The sequence below is a fragment of the Parus major genome, chromosome 5, assembly GCF_001522545.3.
Source record: "Parus major isolate Abel chromosome 5, Parus_major1.1, whole genome shotgun sequence".
In the NCBI taxonomy this organism is placed as follows: Eukaryota; Metazoa; Chordata; class Aves; order Passeriformes; family Paridae; genus Parus; species Parus major.
The window spans coordinates 37,532,039-37,555,201 of NC_031774.1; the positions used below are offsets into that span (position 1 = coordinate 37,532,039).

The 23,163-nt window shown below is 44.2% G+C and overlaps 1 protein-coding gene and 1 long non-coding RNA gene across 2 annotated transcripts in view; one reads left to right on the forward strand and one right to left on the reverse strand.

Annotated features, from left to right (window-relative positions):
• NKX2-1 (NK2 homeobox 1) overlaps positions 1 to 2,569 on the reverse strand; it is a 9,662-nt gene extending 7,093 nt beyond the window's left edge. Inside the window, exon 1 of the mRNA XM_015632351.3 lies at positions 2,250 to 2,569. Within this exon, the coding sequence (XP_015487837.1) occupies positions 2,250 to 2,302 (53 nt within the window). The 5' untranslated portion in view covers positions 2,303 to 2,569. The remainder of the gene's footprint in view (positions 1 to 2,249) is intronic.
• The window catches only part of LOC117244582, a 4,928-nt gene extending 1,702 nt beyond the window's left edge, over positions 1 to 3,226 (forward strand). Inside the window, exon 2 of the long non-coding RNA XR_004497960.1 lies at positions 822 to 3,226. This is a non-coding gene — a long non-coding RNA (uncharacterized LOC117244582). The remainder of the gene's footprint in view (positions 1 to 821) is intronic.
• The last annotated feature ends 19,937 nt before the right edge of the window (positions 3,227 to 23,163 follow it).

Sequence of the window (23,163 nt, forward strand, 5' to 3'; positions counted from 1 at the left end):
TTTTTTCCCCTTTCTGCGCGTATTTTTGATTACGGTCTTTGGTTTTGTTCCTACACCGAGAGAGACTCGACCTTGCCTTAGTGGTTTGATTGTTTGGGGTTTGTGGTTGTTTTTTTTCACCCCGAATTTCTCAGACACTCCACCCCCATGCCTCTTTCGTGAATCTTTAAAAGAAGGGGGTGGGTGGAAGGGAAAAAAATAAATACTGCAGAATCCACCAAAACTACGGCTTGGTCGGCTCTCATCAGAGACGAAAGGCGGCAAGTGACCGCGCAATTTGTGGGGCAGGAGCCGTTCCCATCCACAGAGTGGGGCAGCTGGGTAGGCCCCAGCAGCGGCTCCGGGAGCCGAGACTCCCCGCTGCCCTGCGCCCGCCCCGGAGCGACCCTTTGGCGGCCGGCTGCGCCTGCCAGAGCTAATTTATCCTCTCGCTCGAATGAGCGCAGGTTAAATCGCCTCTCAAACATCGCTCGGTTAGGTTATCCCGAGCGAGTCGGGCCTTGGCTCTGCACGGGGTCTGCTAGAGGGAAGCTAATGCGAGAGTGCTTCGTTCACCTGCGCTGGGAGCGGGTGAAACTCTCCTGCGCACGTCTGACCGCTGAGTTAGGAGCACACCGGAGCTCGCACAGGCACAGCTACGTCTAGCTACTTTTCAGCCTGGCTAGATCGACGCGGTGTGAAGGAAACAGGTCAGCCTCTGCACCTGCTTTCCCGGCCCAAGTGAGCGATAACGGGGCGAGTCACACCACGGACAAGGGGCGAGAAAACTTCTTCTCTGGTGCCGTGTCCCTTCATTCTCTTTTCTTTCAAACCCCCCACAGGAGTTTCGTCTGCCAGAGATGGCTGCTCCCAGCTTCCGGGGAGGGCGGCCGTCCCGACAGAATCCTGCCTAGGCTGCCTTTAAAAGCGATATATTCGTTTACCTGGTGATGCTGCTTAGTAAAACACTCGAGTTAAAAAGAAATGCTAAGGAGGAGAGCAAGGAAGATGAGATGCGTTCTGCCTGGTGGAAGCATTTTCATGAGAAAGGCACGGTTTTCACCCCGTGTTTGCAGAAATGCGGCTACACGGACGTCCCTTCAATAGCTTCTGACCCCACACAATCCTTTTGATAACACTCGAGAGGTGGAAGAATGGGAGACTTTGTCAATCAAATGGTGCCAATCCCAATGGAAACGGTGCCACCAAGACCGCAGAGCGTTTCCTCATCAACTGGATTGCGGGGGCTGGGAACTCAAGGATCAGCTTTTGAAAGTGCGCACAGGGCTCTCCAAAGACAACAATGTCTTTTTTATACGAGCTGCTGTGCCTCCCCAAGGGGAATTAAATATGTTCGGCCAGGCAGAGCTCGGAGGGCTCGGAGGGCAGAGGGTAAGGGTCCCACGCAAACCGCACGCAAATTCTTTCTCAACAAGAAAGATGCTTTCTAGGTGTAACTTTTTGATACGAAGCCATGAGCTGCTCCGTGCTCCCTCTGGGTCAGTTCAGGAGTGCACGTCTGGCTGCACCCCCTGCCCAGCGCTGCCGCCCCCGCTCCCAGTGCCGAGGAGGCGGCCCTGGGCGCTGCCCTGCCCGCGGCCCTACAGCCCGGGAGCAGCCGCTCACAGAGAGCTCCGAGCTGGAGGTGGCAAGAGCAGATCTGTGACAGAGCTCTTTCTTCGCTTCTGGTCACCCATATAACTCTAACACATCCATAGAGAGATGTAAATGACCACCTGGAAAAAAGGCACCACAGAGGCAGCTTGCCTCAACTCCCCCCTCTCGAGAGACACCCACCCTGAGCGAGATCATAGAAACTTCATCTGGTTGCTTGTGAGTGTCGGGGTAATACACCCTCTGCGTCCCCGCGCTCCGCAGAACGGAAGATGTGCCCAGCACACCTACGCCAGGAGCGGAGGTTTCCGTACTCATCGTGTGGGGAGGACTTATGACTCTGGCGGCCGCGGGCAGGGCGCTGGGAGCCTCTCCCCACCTGGAAAGCACATGCTTGGGCGTGTAAGAAGGCAGGAGTCCTCCCAGAGACGCACCCTGCGAGCGCTACCTAGGCACGGAGCGCTCTGGGTGTTTGTGTGGGGAAACGCCTGTTGTGGCTCACGGGGGTAATTCCTCGCCGTGGGAAAGCCCCCCTGCCCTGGTTATCTCGTTAGGATGGGAGAAACCCCTCAACACACCGGTCGAAACCTCTCCCCCTGGCGTGGGAACCTAAGGCAACCAGCGAGACCACCAAAGGCTAAAGCGAAAATCCTCACCCCTCCGCAGAGCACGCACAGTTGCTCCTCCAGCTGCCCACGGCGTGGAGCATCTCGCAGCTGGGGGTTCTCGGGGCTCCTTCGCCACCGGTCCCTGGCGGCCCCACTCGCAAAGCTCTGTGCGAGCGAGGGCAGCGGCGTTGCCTCCGCTCAGCTCTTTCCCTCCTTCCCCAGTTGCTGGAGGACGGCTGAGCCCTCCTGCCCTAGTCCTCGACACCCTCCCCGTCCTTTCCTTCTCCGGGCCGTTCCCGGCCAAGAGGGCCAGGGTGGGGCCAGGTACGGGGTGCCAGGGCAGGGCTCCCGGAGCCGAGGCGGCGGGCGGAGGGCAGCCGTGCCAGGGCGGGGGCGGCGGGGCCAGGGGCACGCCTCGGCCCGCCAGCCTCACCGCGCCCCTCCGCGGCTGTCCGGCGCCGGGACCCGCGGGAAAGGGCTCTTTGGAGGCACCCGGGGAGTCTCGGGTGGATAGCAGCGGCACTCGCCCCCCTGTATGAACTGCTGTCTGACCGCCTGGTCCGATATTATCAGCAGTTAATATAAGCCCTCCGCACTGGCTTTCTTAGTGCCAGTAGACTGTCACTGCCGCAACGGTGCCACTACACACATACAAAACTTACTGTTGCCCTGAAGCGTTTTTGATACACCCAAGACAGAGATGATTATGCGAAGGATTACTTGAAGGTGGTTGTTGAGACAATTTGCAAGAAGTTAGCCTGTAGAGCCAGTTAAAAATACAAGCAAGTTTTATTTAGATATAGAAACTTTTAATCGGTATGTACCTACAAACAGAATCCCGACGGGATCCATTTATCTGCTTTTGGGTGTAGCTATTAGTATATTTCATTAGCTGTCTTAGGAGTTACGCGCTTTTGTGTGTGTTCCCAGACATGCCTACACACACACGTAGGAGCGTGGGGGTGCATACCTCCGGCACTGGTTATGCGTGAGTATATATTTACGCATACATTCACAGTCCTCAACCCTGTCGTCTCTTAAGTGTTTCAAAAAGGAACTCAGCTTTTAAGTGGGTCACCTCGCCGCCCTCCCTTCCCCTTCCCTCGCCCAGGCCTGCGGCCGCGCCGGCGCCGGGAAAAGGGGCTCTCGGCTCCCGGGTGGGGTTGGACGCGGAGGCGACGGACACGGACGTGCCTGAGGGTGCAGAGGGAAGGGGCGGGCGGGGGGTGGCCCCCGGCAGTTTGATTTACCGCAGACCTTTTCTGTTCCAGCGTGGCTGGCGGCGGCGGGCGGCGCGGGGGCTCTTTGCTCACTGCCCCCCGGTGCGGTCTCGAAGCCCTCCCGGTGCCTCCGGACCGCAGCCGAGGGCCCCGGGGAGCTGCAGCCTGCCCTGTGCGTGCTGCGGGGCGGGGGCTGAGCGTCCTCCCGCGTCCTCCCCCATCCTTCCGCATCCTCCCGCATCCTTCCTCGTCCTCCCGCGCCCTCGGGGCTGCACGGACGGCGCACAGGGCCGAGCCCGGGGGGGCTCCCCTGCGCCTGCCGGGAGTACGCGCTGCTGGACAGGCGACCTTTCCCCCTCGACCTTACCCTGAGGGTAACCAAAGCTCCCTTTTATTTTCAATGTCACTTCGGAGTTTGCCTTTTGTTCCCCGCTACCTCTCGCTTCCAGGGATACGGGCGGCTCCCCGCTGGCTCGGGGAAGGGCTAGCGGTTGCAAAGATATCTCATTTAAAAGCTACAATGGAGTCCTTTCGACCAGCCCGTGTGGTGCCCGAACTTTATTTTCGTGCCGGGGGAGAACGGAATTGTTTGTTTTGCTTTTGTTTTCACAGCAAAACTAGATGGCGAGTTACAGGAGGGCTGATAGGAGCCCCGGCCCTTCCTCGTTGCCCGTGGGTGCCCAGCAGAGCCACCCAGCCGAGGGCCGACCCCTCGATCTGGTGCAGGACCACGGCAGCTCGGGAACCGGCGCAAACGGATCGGCTTCAGGCGGATCTGTCCGCGGATGCCCTGCAGCCACTGATTTCGGAGGGACCGAGCCCTCTGCTCATTTGCCCCCAAATTCTTTTCTGCCTCTTCTCTGCTCCTCCGTCTGCGGCTTGACCTGAGCTCCCCCAGTGGCTTTAATTCGGAAGGAAGTCGCCATCTGTCCCTTTGTGCCCTTGGCTTTTTTGTCTGGGCAGGGGCCAGCGGTGCAAGGTGGGCCCTGCAGGCGGTGCCAGCTTGCCGAGGGACGCCCCGGGGCCGGAGCTCGCGCTCCGCCGGGGCGGCGGGACCAGCGGCAGCCTCCCTCCGCTGGCCGCCGGGGAAAGCGCAGCGCCGGGCCCGGGCCGCCAGGACTGGCGCTCACCTGGGCCGGTAGACTTGCTGCTGTTGCTGTTGAAATTTCACCCTAGCCAAGGCAAAATCATATAAACGAGGAAACAGAAGGGGAATTTGCTCGGTTGCCCTTGGGGATTAATTGGATCCGTTTCCACTGTGTGTTTCTCCAAATCTAGGGGGAAGGATTAGCTTCTTTTGATGCTGCTGCTGCAGCTCTTCTTCAACACCTTCCCATAGAGGTAGCTCTGCCTCTGAGCAAGATTCTTCCCCCTCTCTGGTGAAAGTGAAATTTGCCTGTTTCTACATCAAGAGGAACTGTTTAATAATGTGTGCCTGTTTTACAGCAACATACTCACTTTCAGATTGTGCTCTTGCTAGTTGATGGTCATATACACGAAAGATTCTCACTCAAAAACTGCCTGTAGAGAGTGACTCTGCCTCCTTCTCAGCTGCTTCCTACCTTCTGAGCTTGTAGCCCATGAATCCATGCTATGAGGGCTGCTCTCAGTCCCTGCTCTGCAGAAGCAGCCCACTTGCCCTACACTCCTCCCTGAGTGTGGGAAGAGAAGATGCAAGCGCCATCCAGGGCTGAGTAGAGCTGCCATGAATCACTGAGCTGGTCTGGTAGGGCCAGAGTGACCCAGCTACCCACTCAGAGTAGTAGGTGGTTTGTTTATTTGTCATGTGAGCCTTAAAAATCAACATTTCCCAAGTCTTAAAAAGCCCAACCAATCAACCAACCAACCAATCAACCAACCAGACAAACAAACAAAAAAACCCCAATCAATGTTCACTCTGCTTTGATTTTCTTCTGTTCATCTTCTGGAAGAGAGGACACAGAAATCTCCTAAGCAAAGAGGTCCATTTCAGAAGCCCAAGGGCAAACCTAGTGATGTTTCAGAAGCCCATTTTTAATTTCATGGAACCAGTGTCTCTGGGAAGATCATGCCCTCAGTCTGGCTAGTACAACTGGTAGGTCTAGTTAAAAGCTGATGTAAAAAGCTGCAGCACAAAGGAAGCCATTTGTAGCTAAACTCAACAATGAACTTTATTGGTCCTGCTACCAAACCCATTAACAAAGCTCTACACTCTGCAGCATTGTTTCTGGGGCTGGGTTTTGTTAAACCAGTTACTGATGTATGTATATGGCCCAGGGTGCTGATTTAACAGGTGCATTCCTCTTGCCAGGAAAGAGTTCAGTTCAGTTACCAGTTTCAGCTAGTTCAGTTTCAAATACCAGTCTTTCAAGCATTTCCTGCTGTAAATAAGGTCTCAAAAGTTTATTGTACAGTGGGAAGGATATATGCATGGCATACATGCCAGGAAAGGCTCGTCTTGAGCCATGAGACCCGTGCCAGGAATCTGACAACTCTGACAACTCTGACATCATCTCTAATTCCACAGGTCAGGCATCTTGATCAGATCAGGTTCCATCAGCAGGACTACCCCACAAAACTTCATCTTTCAAAGATGAAAAGCAGTTCTAAAAGCAGTGTTTGTGGCTTACTCAGTCTGGCACCAATGGCACCTGTATTGTCATATAGAGCAGAGTTCCTGTATTTTATACAAGAAATGGAAAGGAGGGATAGTGAGTTACAACTATTTGCAGCACCAAATTGCTGCTGGGATGAATGGGCATCTGTGCTTTCTGCAACTGTGTGCACTTCATATCTTTGTTCTAACATTGTAATTTTCACTCTGCCAATTACATTTGTTTATATGAATGGCACAGTGTAAAATATAGGATGTTTTTCTTGCCAAAGATGGTGAAACAATGGGTTCATCAAAGTGCTTCACCTTTTCCTTGTCCCAAGAAGAACCAGTAATCTAGAAAAGAAATGACAAAATTGGAAAGAGATGTCTCACTCTTGCAGCTATGTGAAGGACAGAACTGCTCCTAAATGAGCTGGCTCTTACTGCAACCAGCTGATGTCCGTGTCTTCCTCTGTTGTCTCCCAGCAGCAATCTCTCTTCCATTTGGTTATCCATTGGCAGGACTCTTTGGCTCCCATACTTCTAGGGGATGGATAGCACAGTTCCACTTGCAGCCGAGTGTTTACTGAAACACTTCCCAGATTTAAAAAAAAGATGGTCTCAGCCTTGCAGAACTTTTCTTCCTGGAGATAATCAGCAAGAAAGAAGGAAAGCAGTTCAGCTTGAGGTTCAGTTGGGTTGAAGGATCAAGAGCTGGGAAGCAAACCCAAAGCTCCTTTGTATTGTAACATAAAAAATGCACCCAACAAATTTCTGAAGGTCCAGAAGTATTTTATCTTTGAATCAGAACAGCACTTTCTATTCAAATAGAAATCCTAAAACATATGCTAAAACAAATCCTTGCTAGAAGCTCTATTTTCTGTTTTCCCAGATATTAGTCATTATTAGCATTGTAGTACAGAAGAGTCTCCATGTAGCAGGACTATCTTCTAAATTACTTTGGATGATAGACATAATGAAGTTAAAAATTTCACTCATCTTGCCCTGTCATAAATGAAAGCACATGTTATACTTATTCAAAAAATAGCTGACCATAGAATTAGGTTCAAGTTACATTTTCAGTGTAGAAATGTTTATGCTGAAAAAGCCTAGATACTTTCTTGAAAGTAGTTTAATCATGTAAAATAGTCCATTAATGGATTTTGACTACTATTCAGTTTTTAAAATAATGTCCCTTATAATTAGTTGTTTTATCATTCCTTTATGAGCCTTGCTTATTTTGAATTCCAGGGAAAGAAGACTGCTAAGCTGATATAATGAGATAATATCCTTCACTGGCATAAGTAAGGCTACGAGATGGACTGCTACCCACATTGGTAATTATACATGCTCCATTTCCACAACTGGAACCAGAATGAATGCTCTACAGCATTTTACTCTCTCTGAATAACATTAACTGAAAAAAAACCCCAAGTGAGTAACTTGTTTACGTATTAGTGTTGGAGGAAACAACCTGAGCTGGCTGTCCTTGAGTCTGTGGAGTCAAACTCATTCAGCAAGCACTTAGCACAGGATGAAGGAGGAAGCCATTTTACCACCTGCACATAAAACTAGTGTGCCAGCTCTGCCATTCCACAGAGGTGCCAGCTTCAGGTTCTGTATATCCTGGGAAGGGACCAGACAGCAGAGAGAGCATCACAGATTTGTCCAGTTGTGTGACACAAGCTTCATAGGTGAGTAAAAGTGACACTTCCATCCCATCTTGTTTGTGTGAGCCCAAAACACTCTGTGAATATCTGAAGTTTTAGGGTGAGAGCCTATTATGACACATTATAAGAGGCAAAGATGTAGCCTGTGGTATTATAGGCAATAGATGGGTCCAAATCACCTTCTAGAAATCTTTTCTGACTAATGAAGTGATGCAAATCCATCTTTTCTGACTAATGAAGTGATTCAAATCCATTTTTTCTGACTAATGAAGGGATGCAAATCCACACGCTGCCTGTCTGGCTGCACTGACATCACTGGTAGCACAACTAGCACAGTTTGCTGTTGAGACTGAGAGGCAGAACTTCTGGTTAAAAGTACATGCCCAGTTGGAGCAGGTCAGTGTTGCAGATAAATGAAGCCCTCAGTGGTCCCTGTGCCTGCACTGGCTACAAAGCAGCTAAAATCATTCTGAGAGGAAAACAGCCATGGTAGACCAGCAGTTCCTTAGTCCCTCCTTGTGTGACTGCAAGCAGGGCTGCCCACAGAGCCTCAGGAGCATGTACACTGCCATCACCTGCAGGCAGGGGTCCACCCTGCCATTTGGGACTTGGCTGGAGTGAAAAACAAGGATGTGTTTAAACTCAGTAGGAAGAGTCTCTGGTACTTACAGCACTTAAGGCTTGCACTGCAAAACCTATCAAAGAGTATTTGCTTTTCATTATAGAATTTTGGTGCTTTTGCAGTGAAAATACTTAGTTCTGAATGCAGCCTGGAAATATCAAATGGAAATACATATTACATGAAGCAGGGGGTTCCAAACAAATCTCCCTTTGGGTACTGCTTGCTGCAGCAGCCCTTGCTGATGGCAGGGATGGCAGCTGAAGCTCTTGGCATTAGCTATGGCCAGGGCTCCTGGCAGCAATTGGTGGCTGCCAGCACTGACTTTGTACGAGACCTATGCCTCATTCCACCTCCTGCTCCTCAGTCGCTCATCAACACTCTCCAGCACCAGGATGACAAGCATCAGCTTCCTTGTTTTTCCCAGCCACACTGCCTTTCTTCCTCTTCCTCCTATCCCCCTTTCCCAGCTGACCAGCACCTGCAGTGTGCTGGCAAGAGCTGCCTTTGGGGACAGAGGCTGTGTGACAGCTTGCAGACAGGTGCCAGCCTCACAGCTGAGCACCTTTCTTCATAACACAGAGCAGTGTGAGCACCAGCAGTGTTACACAGGCTGCAGAATCTTCATGCCCAGGGAAATTATGGATTAAAGCAACCAACCACTTCAGGAAAAAAAAAAAAAAAAGGAGTCTGAAATGTTTGTATGTCTGCAAAATTTTGGTTTCTGTAGAAACTTTTCAATGGATTTTGGATGCTCAACTCCCCATGGCCTGTTCCTTGCAAGGCATAATACCTTGCAGGAATGTGCAGCCTCTTCAATTGCTGGGCTTCTGTAAATTTTCTTTTTCTGACTGAGTCATTATTTATCCTGCATTTATCAAAAATGACTATAAATACAGGACTTTGCCTTTCTCTCAATCTGCATGTCATTCCTTTACAAAGCTTGAAAATATTTTTCCTCTGGTATTTATTGATTTAGCTGTGCTGTATATCCTATTAGACTATTCTGCTGCATTCAGAAATGAGAACAGTTCCACCTCCCTCGCATCCAGCTCCATTTCTCTTCAGTTTCATTTCCCTCAGGGTCACTGTTAGGTGATGATATGCAGTAATGTCCCAGTGAGGTGCTGTTTCCATTAGCTTCCCCCTTCAGAGGTGGTCAGAGGTCTGAATTCTTATATGATTTGTTTTCTTGGCTACTTAGAAGATAAGATTCAGTTCTGATCCCTCTTCTAAATGTACATGCTTCGTTTTCGGTACTTCCTCCTTTTCTAACAAGGCAGTGTCTTTTACCTCTGATTTTAAAACAAGAAGTATGCTTTTGTGCTTGATGTTTTTTAATCAGCATTCAATACTATTTATATAAAATGGCTATAAAAGGAGGAAGAAATCACATGGCAGAATATAGCATGCACATCTATATACACATATTAGGAAGATCGCAGAAAATGCTTTCAAACACATCTACACAAAATGCATTGAGAAAGCAAAAAATACCTCTTCCTGCAGAACACAAAGTAGATGAATAAATGTATAAGCTCCATAACAAATGATGCAGTGTCTTCAGTAGGGATAAACTTTGCTGAATCAAGCATGGTCCAATGTGCTTTGGGGGAAGAAAGGGGATGGCAAGCCAAACATAGTAGCTTTCCATTCTTCTCTCAATAAAGGGTCATTTGGAGGTTTATATTCTGAAATGGTGATGTTTTTCTCATCATGAAGTTTTGACATGTGCAATGTCTTGTTGCACTTTACCTTGCAAAGGTGGCTATTTCCCTGAAGTTAGGATTACTTGGTAGCCTTATGTTTACACTTACACACTGCTTGAGGCCCATGGTAGGGCTTTGTGAGAGAAGCTGGAGCCAAAAGGCTCTGTGCTTCACCACCATGGACCTCGAATAAACTGCTGTGGAAGTAGGTTTGGAGACAAATTAGAACAAGCATCTCAGGGGAATCCATGGCCTAGAAATACAGACAACAAGGTTTGGACATGCAGTGACTGTTACTGAAAAATCAGAATTATTGCCCATCTAGTCAAACCTATAAATAATCATCATATCTGGGGTGAATTTCAATCACCAGTTGGATTTCTTTCACCTAGTTTTGTTCATCTTTCTATGTTTTCATTGTAAATTTTATTTTCTACATTATGTGATGGGCTGACCCTGTCTGGATGTCAAGTACCTACCGAAGCTGCTTCATCACACCCCTCCTCATGTAGCCAGGGGTGAGAAAAAATACCACAGAAGGCTTTTGGGTTGAAGTAAGGACAGGAAGGGGTCACTCACCAGTTATTTTCATGGGTGAAACAGACTCACCTTGGGGAAATTAACTGAGTTTATTACCAAGCAAAACCAAATCAGAATAGGACAATGAGAAGTAAAACCAAATCTTTAAAAAAAACACTTTATCCCTACCCCTTCCTCCTTTACAGGCTTAACTCAATTCCCAAGCTCTCTATCTTCTCCTCCCCAGAAGTTCAGAGGGAGGGGAATGGAGGTTACAGTCAGTTCATCTCTGCAGCTGCTTTCTTCTCAGGGGAAGGACTCCCAGTCTTCCTCTGCTCCAGAGCACAGTCCATCCCACAGGACACAGTCCTCCACAAACCTCTCCAAAGTGAGTCCATCACACAGGCTGCAGCTTTTCACAAACTGCTCCAGTGTGGGTTCTCCACTGGGTCACAAGCCCTCCCAGCAAGCCTGCTCCAGCATGGGCTCCTCTCCACAGCACCACAGTTCCTGCCAGAGCCTGGTACAGTGTGGGCTTTCCACAGGATCACGGCCTCCTTTTGGCACCCACCTGCTCCGGTGTGGGGTCCCCGGGGGCTGCAGGTGGATCTCTGTTCCACTGTGAGCCCCATGGGCTGCAAGGCCACATCCTGTCTCACCATGGTCTGCACCAGAGCCTGCAGGGAATCTCTGCTCTGGTGCCTGGAGCACCTCCTGCCCCTCCTTCTTCACTGGCCTTGGTGTCTGCAGAGTTGCTGCTTTCGCAAACTCTGCAATTTGCGTCTACCTTTTCTTAATTTTTTCCCCTTCCTTCTTAACCATGATATTCCAGAGGTGCTCCCACTGTCACTGGTGGTATTGACCTTGGCCAGTGGTGGGTGTCCCTTGGAGCTGGCTGGCACTGGCTCTGTGGAACAGAGCTGGAGCTTTTGGCAGCTTCTCACAGGAGCTCCCTCTGTAGCCTCCCCCCACTCCCTGCTGCCAAAACCTTACCATGCAAACCCAATAAAAGCTATCTATGTTAAACTAAATAAAGAGTCATCAATAGATATTACACTGTAATTAAAAGAGGGCAAGTGTAAAGCTGGATTAAATCATATAATTTTCTGTAAATTTTTTTTCTGAATTGATATCCTTTTCTCTTGAGCAAATCCAATTTAAACTCATTAGAGCTGTTGATTGCCACATTTTTGTCTGCTCTCCAGTGCCTTAGGTGGATATCATTGCCCAGGTGTATTGTTGATTAAAATCTGATATTATAAAAAATTGAATTTTCTCTCCCAAATATATTTTCTGTGTTTCAATACAGAAATGGAGAAAGTCTCAGATGTTAATGTTTTTTCAGAGAGAGAGGTTTCACCAGAACTTTGTTGTTTAGATAAATGGTCTGAATTCAGGAGAAGTATAAAATTCACCTGTGGGAGATAAATTTCAGTTTGCAATCATCTCAAATTTTAAAAAAAAAAACCCAAACAATTGATCCAAATTCTTAAAATAATTTTGAGTAGGTAAAAGCCTATGTGAAAATCTGATAGTCTGCTTCCTTCTGGGGAGCAGAAAATAGTGTGAAAAAACTCTCAAACTGTACACCTGAACATCAAATATTTGACAGAACTCTGTTCCATCACACAGTCTAAGTAGTTGACACAAATGTTGTCCTCTTGTATAACTAATAAGAACTAATAATACAATAACTATATATAATAACTATTAAATATTATTGATAAATATAATGATAATAACATTACTATGTAATTCAGATATAATATTAATATTATATATAATAATATAATAACTATATATAATAGGCAGGAATCCTGCTCCTTGTATCTCGGAAGCAGCCCTTGTTTCCCAAAGAGATGTTCCTGAGTTTTGTGAAGCCTCCTCAGATACAGCACCAGAGACTGTCATGCTATCCCAGAACTCGGTATAGAAGATCTAGCAAACACGTGGTATGGACCTTGGGAATTTTCAAACATATCATTCTCTCTCTGGTTAAAAATAATTGAATAAAAAGTGGTAGTTTTTTCTTTTTAGCTAATGTTCCCTCCATGCATATTTGTTTCCTCTAATGTTTTTGACAGTATTGCTGACTTTTACTTTAAAAGATGCTATTCCAAAATGCTTGGTCTTCAACAGGGGATCAGAATGCCTTTAGCTTTTTAGTCTCTTATTGAAAAACCAAAATCCACCATCACCATATGAAATGCACATCACTTTTTACTTTGTGAACCAGACCATTCTGTACAATCAGTTTTAAACAGAGAATTGTGGAGTACTGTGGATAACACAATGCACAGATGCAATATAAATCACCATAAAATGTCTGCAAGCTTAAATTTACTCTTACAGCATCAAATTAATCTGTTTCTTGTTTTCAAGTCAACAGCTCCAGAGATGCATAAACAAGCATCTTTTCTTGTCTTCTTTATTCCACAGGAAGTGTTTTCTATCAACTTTTACAATGAGCATTATTCTTTGTATACTATAATTTCTCTCATTGGATTAGTTATCTTAATGGATAACTACCGAGGACTTTCAAACCTTCCAGTCTTTAAATGCCTACATAACTTCTACTGATCTCACAGGTTTGAGAAAGGGTAGAGACCTGGTAGTGACCAGTGGCATAATCATTCTTTTAAATGCAACTCAGTGAAACAAGTTTCTTCTCTTTCTGATTGTCTCTTCCTTTATATGTTACTTTCTGTTCCTAAGCCTCGTTCTTCCTTCCTTGGTCATCTGCATGCACTGCTGTTCTCTCTCATTTATTTTTTTTACCAGACAGATGAGGAAACCAAGTAATAGTCCAGGAGAAGACAATTTTATAAGTATGAAGGAATCATAGTTGTCAAGTATATTTCTATTCCAAATCTAGTTGCATGTCCACTTGTTGTAGGAAACCTGCAGAACTGATGAACCAGGGAGAAAAGGAATCAAGGAGAAAGTGGCATATATGAGTAAAAGCTGTTTTAGAGGCACAGATTTGTTTTGGCTACTCAGTGAATGCATGAGCTGCTCAAAGAGTGTCTAAATGGTCTGGAAAGTAGAAAGAGATTTCTCTCCAGCCATTTGTGCAGGGGAAGGGGCATCCCAGGAGGTTTCTGTGCTGAGACATGCTGGTAAACAATGGAGCATAGCAATATGAGTTTGTCTGGCATCCACTCTTCCCCAGGGCATCCCCCCCATATCCCCAGTGTACACATGTGATGTACATGTGATGCTTTTGGATTGACTCCAGGTGAGGTAGCTGCTATTTGTGTCCTTTCACCTGAACTCCAGCTCAGGTCTCCTCAGACAGCCTGGAAAGCTGGTCACAGCTCACTGTCCTTCTCACACTGCCCAGGAGACACGTGATGAGGTGAGGGGATGGTGTGGCTGACTCTCAGCCAGCAGTCTGGTGGAACACAACTTGTAGCAAACAGGGGCTTCCACAGAGACTTACGGGATAATACTCCTTTTGGCTGCTGTCTGTCAAGGCAAGATTTTCCTGGGGCACTGGGGGAAAATGTACCTTTTCCATTGTCTGAGACAACTCAGTGTGGCTGAAGCTTTCCCTGAGTGTTTGAATAAAAAAAAAACCCATCTCCAGTATCCACCTACATGATCAAATCCCTGTCAAAGTGATTGTATGAGAGAGGAAGATAGAAGATTCTTATGTTTAAATAACCTATATTCATGTTTCTTTCAAGGTTAGTTTCTAAAGGGTAGGTGCCTGGAATATTACTGTATTGACTTTAGTAGTTACTCCAGGAATGCTTGAGAAAAAAGTAAGAAGTCAGGGACAAGCTATTTTTAACAAAGCAAAGCCTATTGTTATGATTGTTTAGAGCTTTCCGACACAATATATGATCTGTCAGGCAATGTTAATTTTTAGACAGTAAAGGTTTATTGTTTGCAACCTCCTGCTAGCTGTGAACTCTGATATTTTGTGGGATTTCCTCTTCTCATCACCTAGTTTTGCAACTCTTTTTTTCACTAGCCCAGGCTAGGAAACCCTCCTGAACAACTGCTTCCACTAGCTCTGATGGTCTCTTGTGACTACCTAATTTAACTGTGTACTTGTACACAAATCATGAAAAGAGAAAACAAACCTGAACTCTATCATTTTCACTTGTCCAAATATGTAATTTTAATGAGCAAGAAATTTGCTGTAAAATGCAATCTCAGTTTTCATTATATTATCCATGAGTAAATTGCACAAAATAGCAGAACTAGGCATGCAACATAACTGGGTTATCTTCTTTTTAATTAAAATAGAGGACTAAGATTCCTGTGGGAATCTAAATGAGATTACTAGTCCCAAAGGCTAGTGCCTTCACCCCATTGTGCCTGTTAGACAGCAGCTTGCTTTTCCTTGGTGTTTTTTCAGACTGTTGCTCTGCTGAAGATGAAATGCAGGCTGGAGCAGGGGCAGCCAGAGCCCAGCACAGCAGACACTCTGTTGGAAAGCACAAGCATGGTCACCCAAATATCTGGCTTGTTTGTGTGGCTTACACCCAGTAGCATTGCTTCAACAGTGGAGGATTGATTATTCTTTCTCTTATGCTTTATCTTGCCTTGGGTGGGTTTTTCATTGCTTTCCCTGAGGGTTTTTCTCCCTCCTCTAATTTTACCTTTTTTTTTTTTTCCCTTTCTATTTCACTTTTTATTGTGCTTTTATTCACACATTTTGTTATTCCATCACTTTTAGCCATGCATAATTAATCTCTCACGTTTGTGCTCCAGATGCCCTCGTTTGCCCTGTTGTACATACCTACATTGTGAGGAGCTGACTCACTGCAGGAAGACTTGCTCCCCTGTATAGACTGTGAAATATAGTTTATGTAGTGGTCTCTGAGTAAAAATCTACACACTGATATTGCTGATTAGGTATTTTGAATCCAGTTCTTTTGGCCAACACCAGTATCCTTACACAATTACTGCCGAGGGGCACAGAGGTATTTTAACACTCTCTTTCTCACAGGGGAACTGCCCAGGGAGTTAAGTGCTAGCCCCTTGGTCCTTCCCTCTTGCTCATCACTACCTCGTTCCTCAAGAATGAATCTTGCCCTATTTGTCACATGCCTTTATTAAAAGTTTTCCTTTTATTTTTTTTTTCCATGTAGTAAAAATGTAGCTTTGAAATTGCACTCATGAGCACAGTATATTGCTGTGAAAAATTCATATCCCTTCTCCCTGCCCTTTTCTTGTCTATTCTTTGAAATAGTCATAAAACTAACAAATAAGATTCCTTTTCTGAGTTTGTACCTAATTAGCATGTTTTTTTCTGGTTTAAATGGCTCTCCTGCTGTTCATAGCATCAGTGAGAAGTTACAGTATTTTATTAGTCATAACATAAGAAGTATTTACTGGACAGTAAGTTTCAGTGAGTACTGTTATTGTATCATCAAATATGCATAGTCAGTAGAGGGAAATTGAAGAGCCTTAAGTAGCCTTGTTCTGGGCTTACCTCCCTTCCTTCCACCTTTTTTTTTTCTCCTAGATCAGTCTTGTAGTTTTATTTTTATCTCCCAAGACTCCTTTAATCCTTCCATATTATACATTTATGTAACATGATGTCCCCAGCAAAGGATGGAAACATTTCCCAGGGAAGAATCCTCTGCAAATGCCTCCAGTGTGGTTCCAATATTTTTTCTCTAATCACACTACAGATATTAAATAAAATCAGACCTATATTCGGTCTCAAGATACCTTTCCTAGCTTGTCACATTAGTGTTTGTCATTTCAGTCCAACAGCTAATTTATAACTCGTGTTAGTGGTCTTGAAGAAAATTAATGTACAAAGCAAATTTCTAGACTTTTGGAAAGCAGTGGTGATTATTTGCTTTAAAGAAAAATTACTTCTGTCTCTCATGCTCCTTCTCCTGCAGACTTCACTTGCTCATGTTCTCACACTTAAAAGGAACACAGTGCATATGTCCCCAGGATCAATTGTGTGGGACTGGGAAGAGGAAAAAAGCCCTTGAGTCCTCCCTATACATTGTTTTCCTCTTCATGGGTGACAACAGGCAGCAATTTTAATAGACTTTTTATACCTTTTAGGAGTCAAACTTATTGTGATATGATCCTTTGACTCCAAACCTTGCTTATTTCACCTTTCGTAGGTCTATCTATTGTTTTGGGGATCTTTAAGGCTCAGATCCAGCTTCACACTGAGCTAAAAGGGAGAACCCACGTCATGTACCATAGATTTTTACCCCACTCTCCTGCCAAAAGAGGTCTGTGCTGTGGCCTTACTGAAGCACAGGCAATGAAGTCTTCACTCAAAAATCCCTTCTCTCAGGGTTTACCACTTTGACTGCAGCTGGTTATGCCCCTGGTTATCAATGCACGTATCTCAAGGTATGCTTTCTTACTGGCCTGTAAGTATGGCTACTCACAAGGAATTTTCAAAGTTGCCTCAAGAAGCCATTGAAAGAATTTCTATTGATCTGCCCATTTTGGGCTGCCTTCTAGCTTTTGGGTTATGTGTAATCCTCTTCCTTTAACAGAACTGGTCAACAAATGCTAAAGATGATTTGCTTCTAAAAATCTCAGTCTAAATAACCAGTCATCTCAGACCCTGAGTTAATGTGTCACATTATCCAAGCACTCACACAGAAAAGGTCCTATCCTGTACAGTTTGACTTTGGTAGAGTAACTGAAGCATACTTTAAACATGGGACAAATAAGTTCTGTATCTTGATGGTTTGAGAATTGCAGTCTGTTGAGCTGAATCAATTACAAATGAAGGGTCATTCAAAGACAGCAAAACATTTAAACCGTAATTTCTCATTTTGCAACAATGAGTCAAACAGCACTGCACAATCTCATCTTCTGCACGTTTTTGTTCAATGTCTACGGTTTTTAGCACTGGTGGTGTTAGCTACGAACACACAAACCCAATACCCATGTTACATATTTATTCTATTTCAAGGTCAAGATTTCCTGAGAGGATAGAGATATACAAATAACTTACATTTGATATGGCTGGGTATTCAAGCAGCACTGCTATTGTAAGTGACAACAAAAGACAAAATGTAAGTCTGATACTTAAGGCCAGAACATGTTGTTTTTCATATCTTTTGTATTAATATGAAGGAAGAGAAATTTTATTTTCCTCAAAAAAAGAATCTTTATTTCTCTGTATGTTTAGTTCATGATATCAGCTTTACAAAGTATTCAAATAGGCTTTGCAATAAAAGAAAACACACTAATGTTCCTACAGTGTTAAATACTATTTCTTGATACACATCTGTGTCCAGAGGTCGTTGCTTTCTTGTCAGAGAAAAATATGAAACACTATTTCTTGTGTTTAATTATATGATCTTTATATTTCAGTAAATAAATCCTGACCTCACTTAGGAATCTTTCTGTAAAAATGGCTGTTTGGGGTTACCGTTGCCATTTTTTGCATGTGTGTATGCATTGTCATCTCTAGTTTGGATTGTAAAACTCAAAGTCTGGTAATGAACATTAGTGTGCACATATACATCTCATTTTTTTGTCTTCTACTAAGTTTAGAATTTCATAGTCAAGCTAAGATAATCCATATGAGAAATTCATTGTCTTATAGATATTTTTTTCCTACCACATTATTATCAGCTTTATGTGAGATCATTAAATAAGATTACTAGTTTTAAAGGATTTTTTTCCACAATTTCCTCCGTTTAGGGCTGCATTATGCCTGAACTAAAGCCCTTTGTAGGGGAGGCGATCACAACACATTCATGGGGCTGCAGTGCTCATGAAGCTGTGGTGCATGCCATTATCCTGGCCTCATATTGTTCCCAAGTGTGCTGGGAAAAGCAGTTATGAGTGGAATTTTATTCAGGTTCATATTCAAAATGTAGCACAGGGTACTGTAAATAAAGGCTCCCAAAACCTTACAGCTCAATTCCCACCCTGTTCAGTGAGGAAGGATAAAAAAGGAGACAATTATTCTCTCAATATTTCCTCTTTTCCTTCACCTGTGTTTCCAAGAAATACAGTTTTTAAAAGTTCAAAATAAAGCATTAGGCCAGATATTCTGTGCAGTATTTGGTAGCTTATATCGGTGCCTAGCTACCTACAGGTTAAACCATGACACTGGTGAGATCACTTCAATGACTCCCCAAAAAATTGGTCTAAACAAAGATACTGACTAAAGACAATAAATGCAAGCATCTTACACAGCATAATGCTTAATTTAGTGTTAAAGATTCAGCACTGAGTCAGGGACAGGGTCTTGGCTTTGGTCAGTTGTAGTCTCATATAATATCTATTGATCTTCAGTGGTGCATTGCTTTTCCCATTCCTACAGACAAAAAATACAGTAATGAACAAAACTACCTTCAGAGCCCTCCAAACAGGAAAGAGACCTAGTGCCCTTTCCCCGTTTTCCTCCAATCAGGACCAAGTCCAATAGACCTATTCTCCTATTTCACCAAGCTGCCAATAAAGAGCGGATCTGCAGTGGAAGCATTACCATCTATTCCCAGAACAACTGACAAAGGAGACTTGCTGCCTTTGCAACTTTTCAATAGGTGATGTGTGTCCTTGGCATTTGCCAATCTCTGGCAAATCTTTTGCTGTTAGCATGAAGCGCAGTTGACATGGCCACACCCTTTCTTCCATCCACCATCTGCCTCCAAATCTAGGAATTCTGTGCAGGGAGTAACGAAGGGAATTTGAAAGGGATGGAAGAAATACAAAATGTGATTTGGAGAATGATCCCTGGCTCATGCATGAACGAATCCCAAATCATACTTATATAATAAGTCTTAGCAGGGAATCAGAATGGGCTCAAGCTTACCATCTCTGAAAATTGGAATTGTGTTTTCCAGTAGTATACCCGTATTGCTAACTTTCATATACAAAGAAAGAAATGACTACTGCCAGCTCTCTCAGACAGAGAATAAGTATTCAAGCACAGAAGTGTCCCTTCTTGGGAATGTTTGTATTCCCGGGGTGAAAATTCAGGGTCTTCTTGAGAGATAAGTATAAGCAACTTATGAGTTTCAGGATCCTTTCTTTCTCCTTAGGAGAAATTCAAGAAAAGCTAGTTAAAAAATCAGAATTTTTTTCTTTATCTTTGAAAATGTTCATTCCTCAGCACCTTTCATAAAGATATTTTGTCTTCAGCCAGCTTTTGGCAGAAAGCATTTCTCAGCCCTCTGTTCTCCCAAGAACAGATATTATTAAAGAGACATGATGCTTGAAACCAACTATTTCATTGTCTCTTTTTTTTTGCACAAAAGAGAGTCCAATTTTGAAGAGGTAATCTCCCTTTTTTCAGAGATTTCATGGGATACTCTGCCCTGGAGTCATGGTCTCCTGTGTGGAGTGTCAAGGGGCTGAGCAATTCTGCCGAGTGTGGAAGAGCCCATGAGGCACTGGGCACATGTTTGTACATGCAGGGAAAGGATGGGCATGCCCTGAGGTACCAGGCATCTTCTCACATTTGGTTTGTACTTATGTGCTTTGTTCTCACCATGTGGTACCTCGGCATCCTCGGAGGCAGCTGCTCAGAGGCATCATCCTGAGTGGCATTGCTGCCAGCCAACACCAACATCGTGCTGTGCTGAAGTTAAACTGAGCTGCAGGCTGGCAGCCTCTGTGTTCCCTGCACTTACCATGGCCAGCAAACTGCTCAGCCCCGGCTATTTGGTCCAGTTCAAAGCACAGCTAACTTTACATCTGCTCCTCAACCTGGCCTCGCATTCTGAAACCCGCCTGTGTTATTCATAATAATGACAATGCAAGAAATATCATGTTTTCCTCACTGAAAACTCTAAGTTAAAAGCCATCACAGCTGCTGCAGAGGCTTCACCAAAAGCCATATCAGCAGTTTCTGTTTTAAAAACATTTTTTTTTTTTTTACCCAGTCACAGTGATGCAGCTGCAATTTTCGGCAGAGCCTTCTCTGTGGCTGATTTGCTGTTTTCTCTCACTTTCCATTAAAAAATGCTTAGGGCTTTTAACACCTCAAGACTTAGTTTTTGAAACTCTGAAACTGAAGGTTAAATATATCACAGCATCTGTCAAAGCTCTGTTTGTGCCAAGGTCAAGTATGTTGCATTTTTAGACAGAAGAAAGTCTTTATTCTCCTACAGCATTCTCAATGCCAGTTGAAATTACTGAAAGTTACCTGAAACTTGCTGTATCAGTTACACACTGTGAGTACTTCAGGGCTGATGGCTGCTACTTGTTGTAGTGGAATTGGTCTCCAAAGGCAATATCAGTGGTTCCAGACCTCCATGTCCAGACCTCATGTTCATGAAGGCAATTCAGCTGGCTGAATAAAAAGGTCTAAATGGTAGGTTTCCCAAATGCCACTGTCAAACAGCATTTCATAGGAGGAAAAGACTTGCTGGAGTTTTTGAAGCTTGCTCAAAAAGCACTGCCCCAAAGCGCTTTCCCCTGTGTAGAGATTCACCTCCACTACAGCCAGGAGCCACCCGGTGCAATTCTTCTTGTCTGAGGCCTCTTTAGAAACAGAATCAATTGTGTGATAGATGCTCAAGATGTGGAGAAAGAGGACAGTTTTGTGGTTTTTCTGAAATTCAGTGCATATAATTTAATAATAAAAAATTAAAACAAACATATAATCCATAAAATCACCATTAGTGAGAACACAACGTTGACACTACCTTGTCTCTCCACCATTACAGCAGATATTGAAACAGTAACCAGAAGTGGTCTTAACAAAGAAAAATTAAAATAGTTGAATGAGGGTTTGTGTGGTTTCCTCTCTCTGGTGGCCCCAGTTAATTTCTGTTAAGCTGGACAGATGCAGTCATTTGTCTGAGGGCTTGTCTGACAAAATTCTTACTGCAAGGGCTTTCCCAGAGCAGAATCTCGTCTTATTGTAAGATTTTGAGAATATAGGAACTTCAGTGCTAATCCAAATCAAAGGTCCACCTAGCCCATATCCTATAATGGTCAGCTGTAGATAAATGAAGGAGAAAAAGGAAAAAAAACATGTAGTGATGAGTCTCCAAAACAACATTCCAGTCTCCATAAATTTGTGGCTCAGAAGTCTCCTGAGCTAGATAAGGTATTTAATATTTTTTGAGTTTCTGATACTTGAACTTGTCCAGTCTTTTCCTGAATTCACACACAGGTTTAGTACACATTTTTGATAAAAAGTTCTTTTTTGTTTAATGACATTCTGTGGAGAACCACCTCCTTTTTTTTTTGTTGTTTATATTCTCGTACCTGTCAAAGTCATGAGATGCTCCCTTGCTTGTACAGGGAGAAGGTTAATCATAATTTTCTATTTGTTTTCCCCTTGGCACTCAGGACTTTGTACATCTCCACTATATCATCCCTCTGTTATTTCTTTTCAGGCCGAGTAGGGAATAAAAATTCATACCTCTTCTGACCTTCTTTATGTCCTTTTTGAGAAGGACAACCAAAACTGTACATACTGTTCAGGATACAGATGATTTTATATGCTTTCCTGTTCATTCTCTTTTCCTTTCCTCAGCATTTTTAACATTGTTTCCATTATTAACCACTGAGATGGCATTTTCCTTTTATAACCGTCTGTTTTAAACTTTCATTTCTGAGTAGTCATCTCCAAAACCACAATATTATATGTGAAGTTAAGATAGTTTCCTAATGTGCATCACTTAATGTTCATCTACACTTATTACATTTCTATTTAGAACCCAGCCACACCTCCTTGCAAGATCGTCCTTAACAGTTCTACCAACCTACTTCTTATACCTGAAGCATCCAGTAACTGTTATTTTAACGAGTAGAACATGAACTTAATTAATATTTGGGCTTAAAAACATATTCAAATTTAATACATAAGAAAGTTATAGCTGCCAGACCTAGTTTGTATATCCAGTAGTGCCAGGCTATCTGGATACTGCTAATCTGTGAGAGGGGATGAGAAGAGAGCCTTTCCCTGGAAACGGCTGGTGATGTGATGGTGGGTGAGGGATGCATCCAGGGCAGGAGCTGGAGCACTCTCATGTAAATAAATTGTGCTCTCTTCCTTCACTATAAATAATCTACTTCTTTTGGCTGTTGCTGCACTGGCAACATATGCAACATTGCATGTGCAGCTCAAAGGTGCCTCAGCAGATGTGGCTGACGTTTGAAGTCAGAAAAAATCTGGAATCACATGCCTCATTCTTTAGCTTCAATAATAGTTTGTTGGGTTTTTTTCCTCTCTCTCTTGAAAAATACTGTTTGGAATGAGCAACTGGTGATCAGGAGAAGGACAGAGAGTAATGATACTACTCTCAGTCTGTGGGCTTTGACATGTTAGTTTTTCTTCTCCTCTGGTTCTGAGCTCTACATGGGGCACAAGTGCACCACAGAGGGAGTACCCAAGGAATGCTCTTACCCAAATTCCCTTCATCCTTGTGTTACTGGAGTAGATGAGTCCAAAGGAGAAAATGAGCCCATCATTTCCTTTGTTCTGAAATCTCATATTCACCATGAAGTGGGCTTTAATCTGCAGCATTTCCAAAACAGGGTGCAAGAAAGAAATATGAAAGTTGATTAAAAATTGTAAGGATGCAACGTAAACTTCACTAAAGATACCTTGTAGAAGCATAAACTTTTCCCCTCTGGCTTCATAGGAAGGATTTAACTGCCAGGACGCAAAGGAAACAGAAGCTAATTATCAAATGAACATTGTCTTAATATGTTAATGAAGCGGTTTTGCTAAT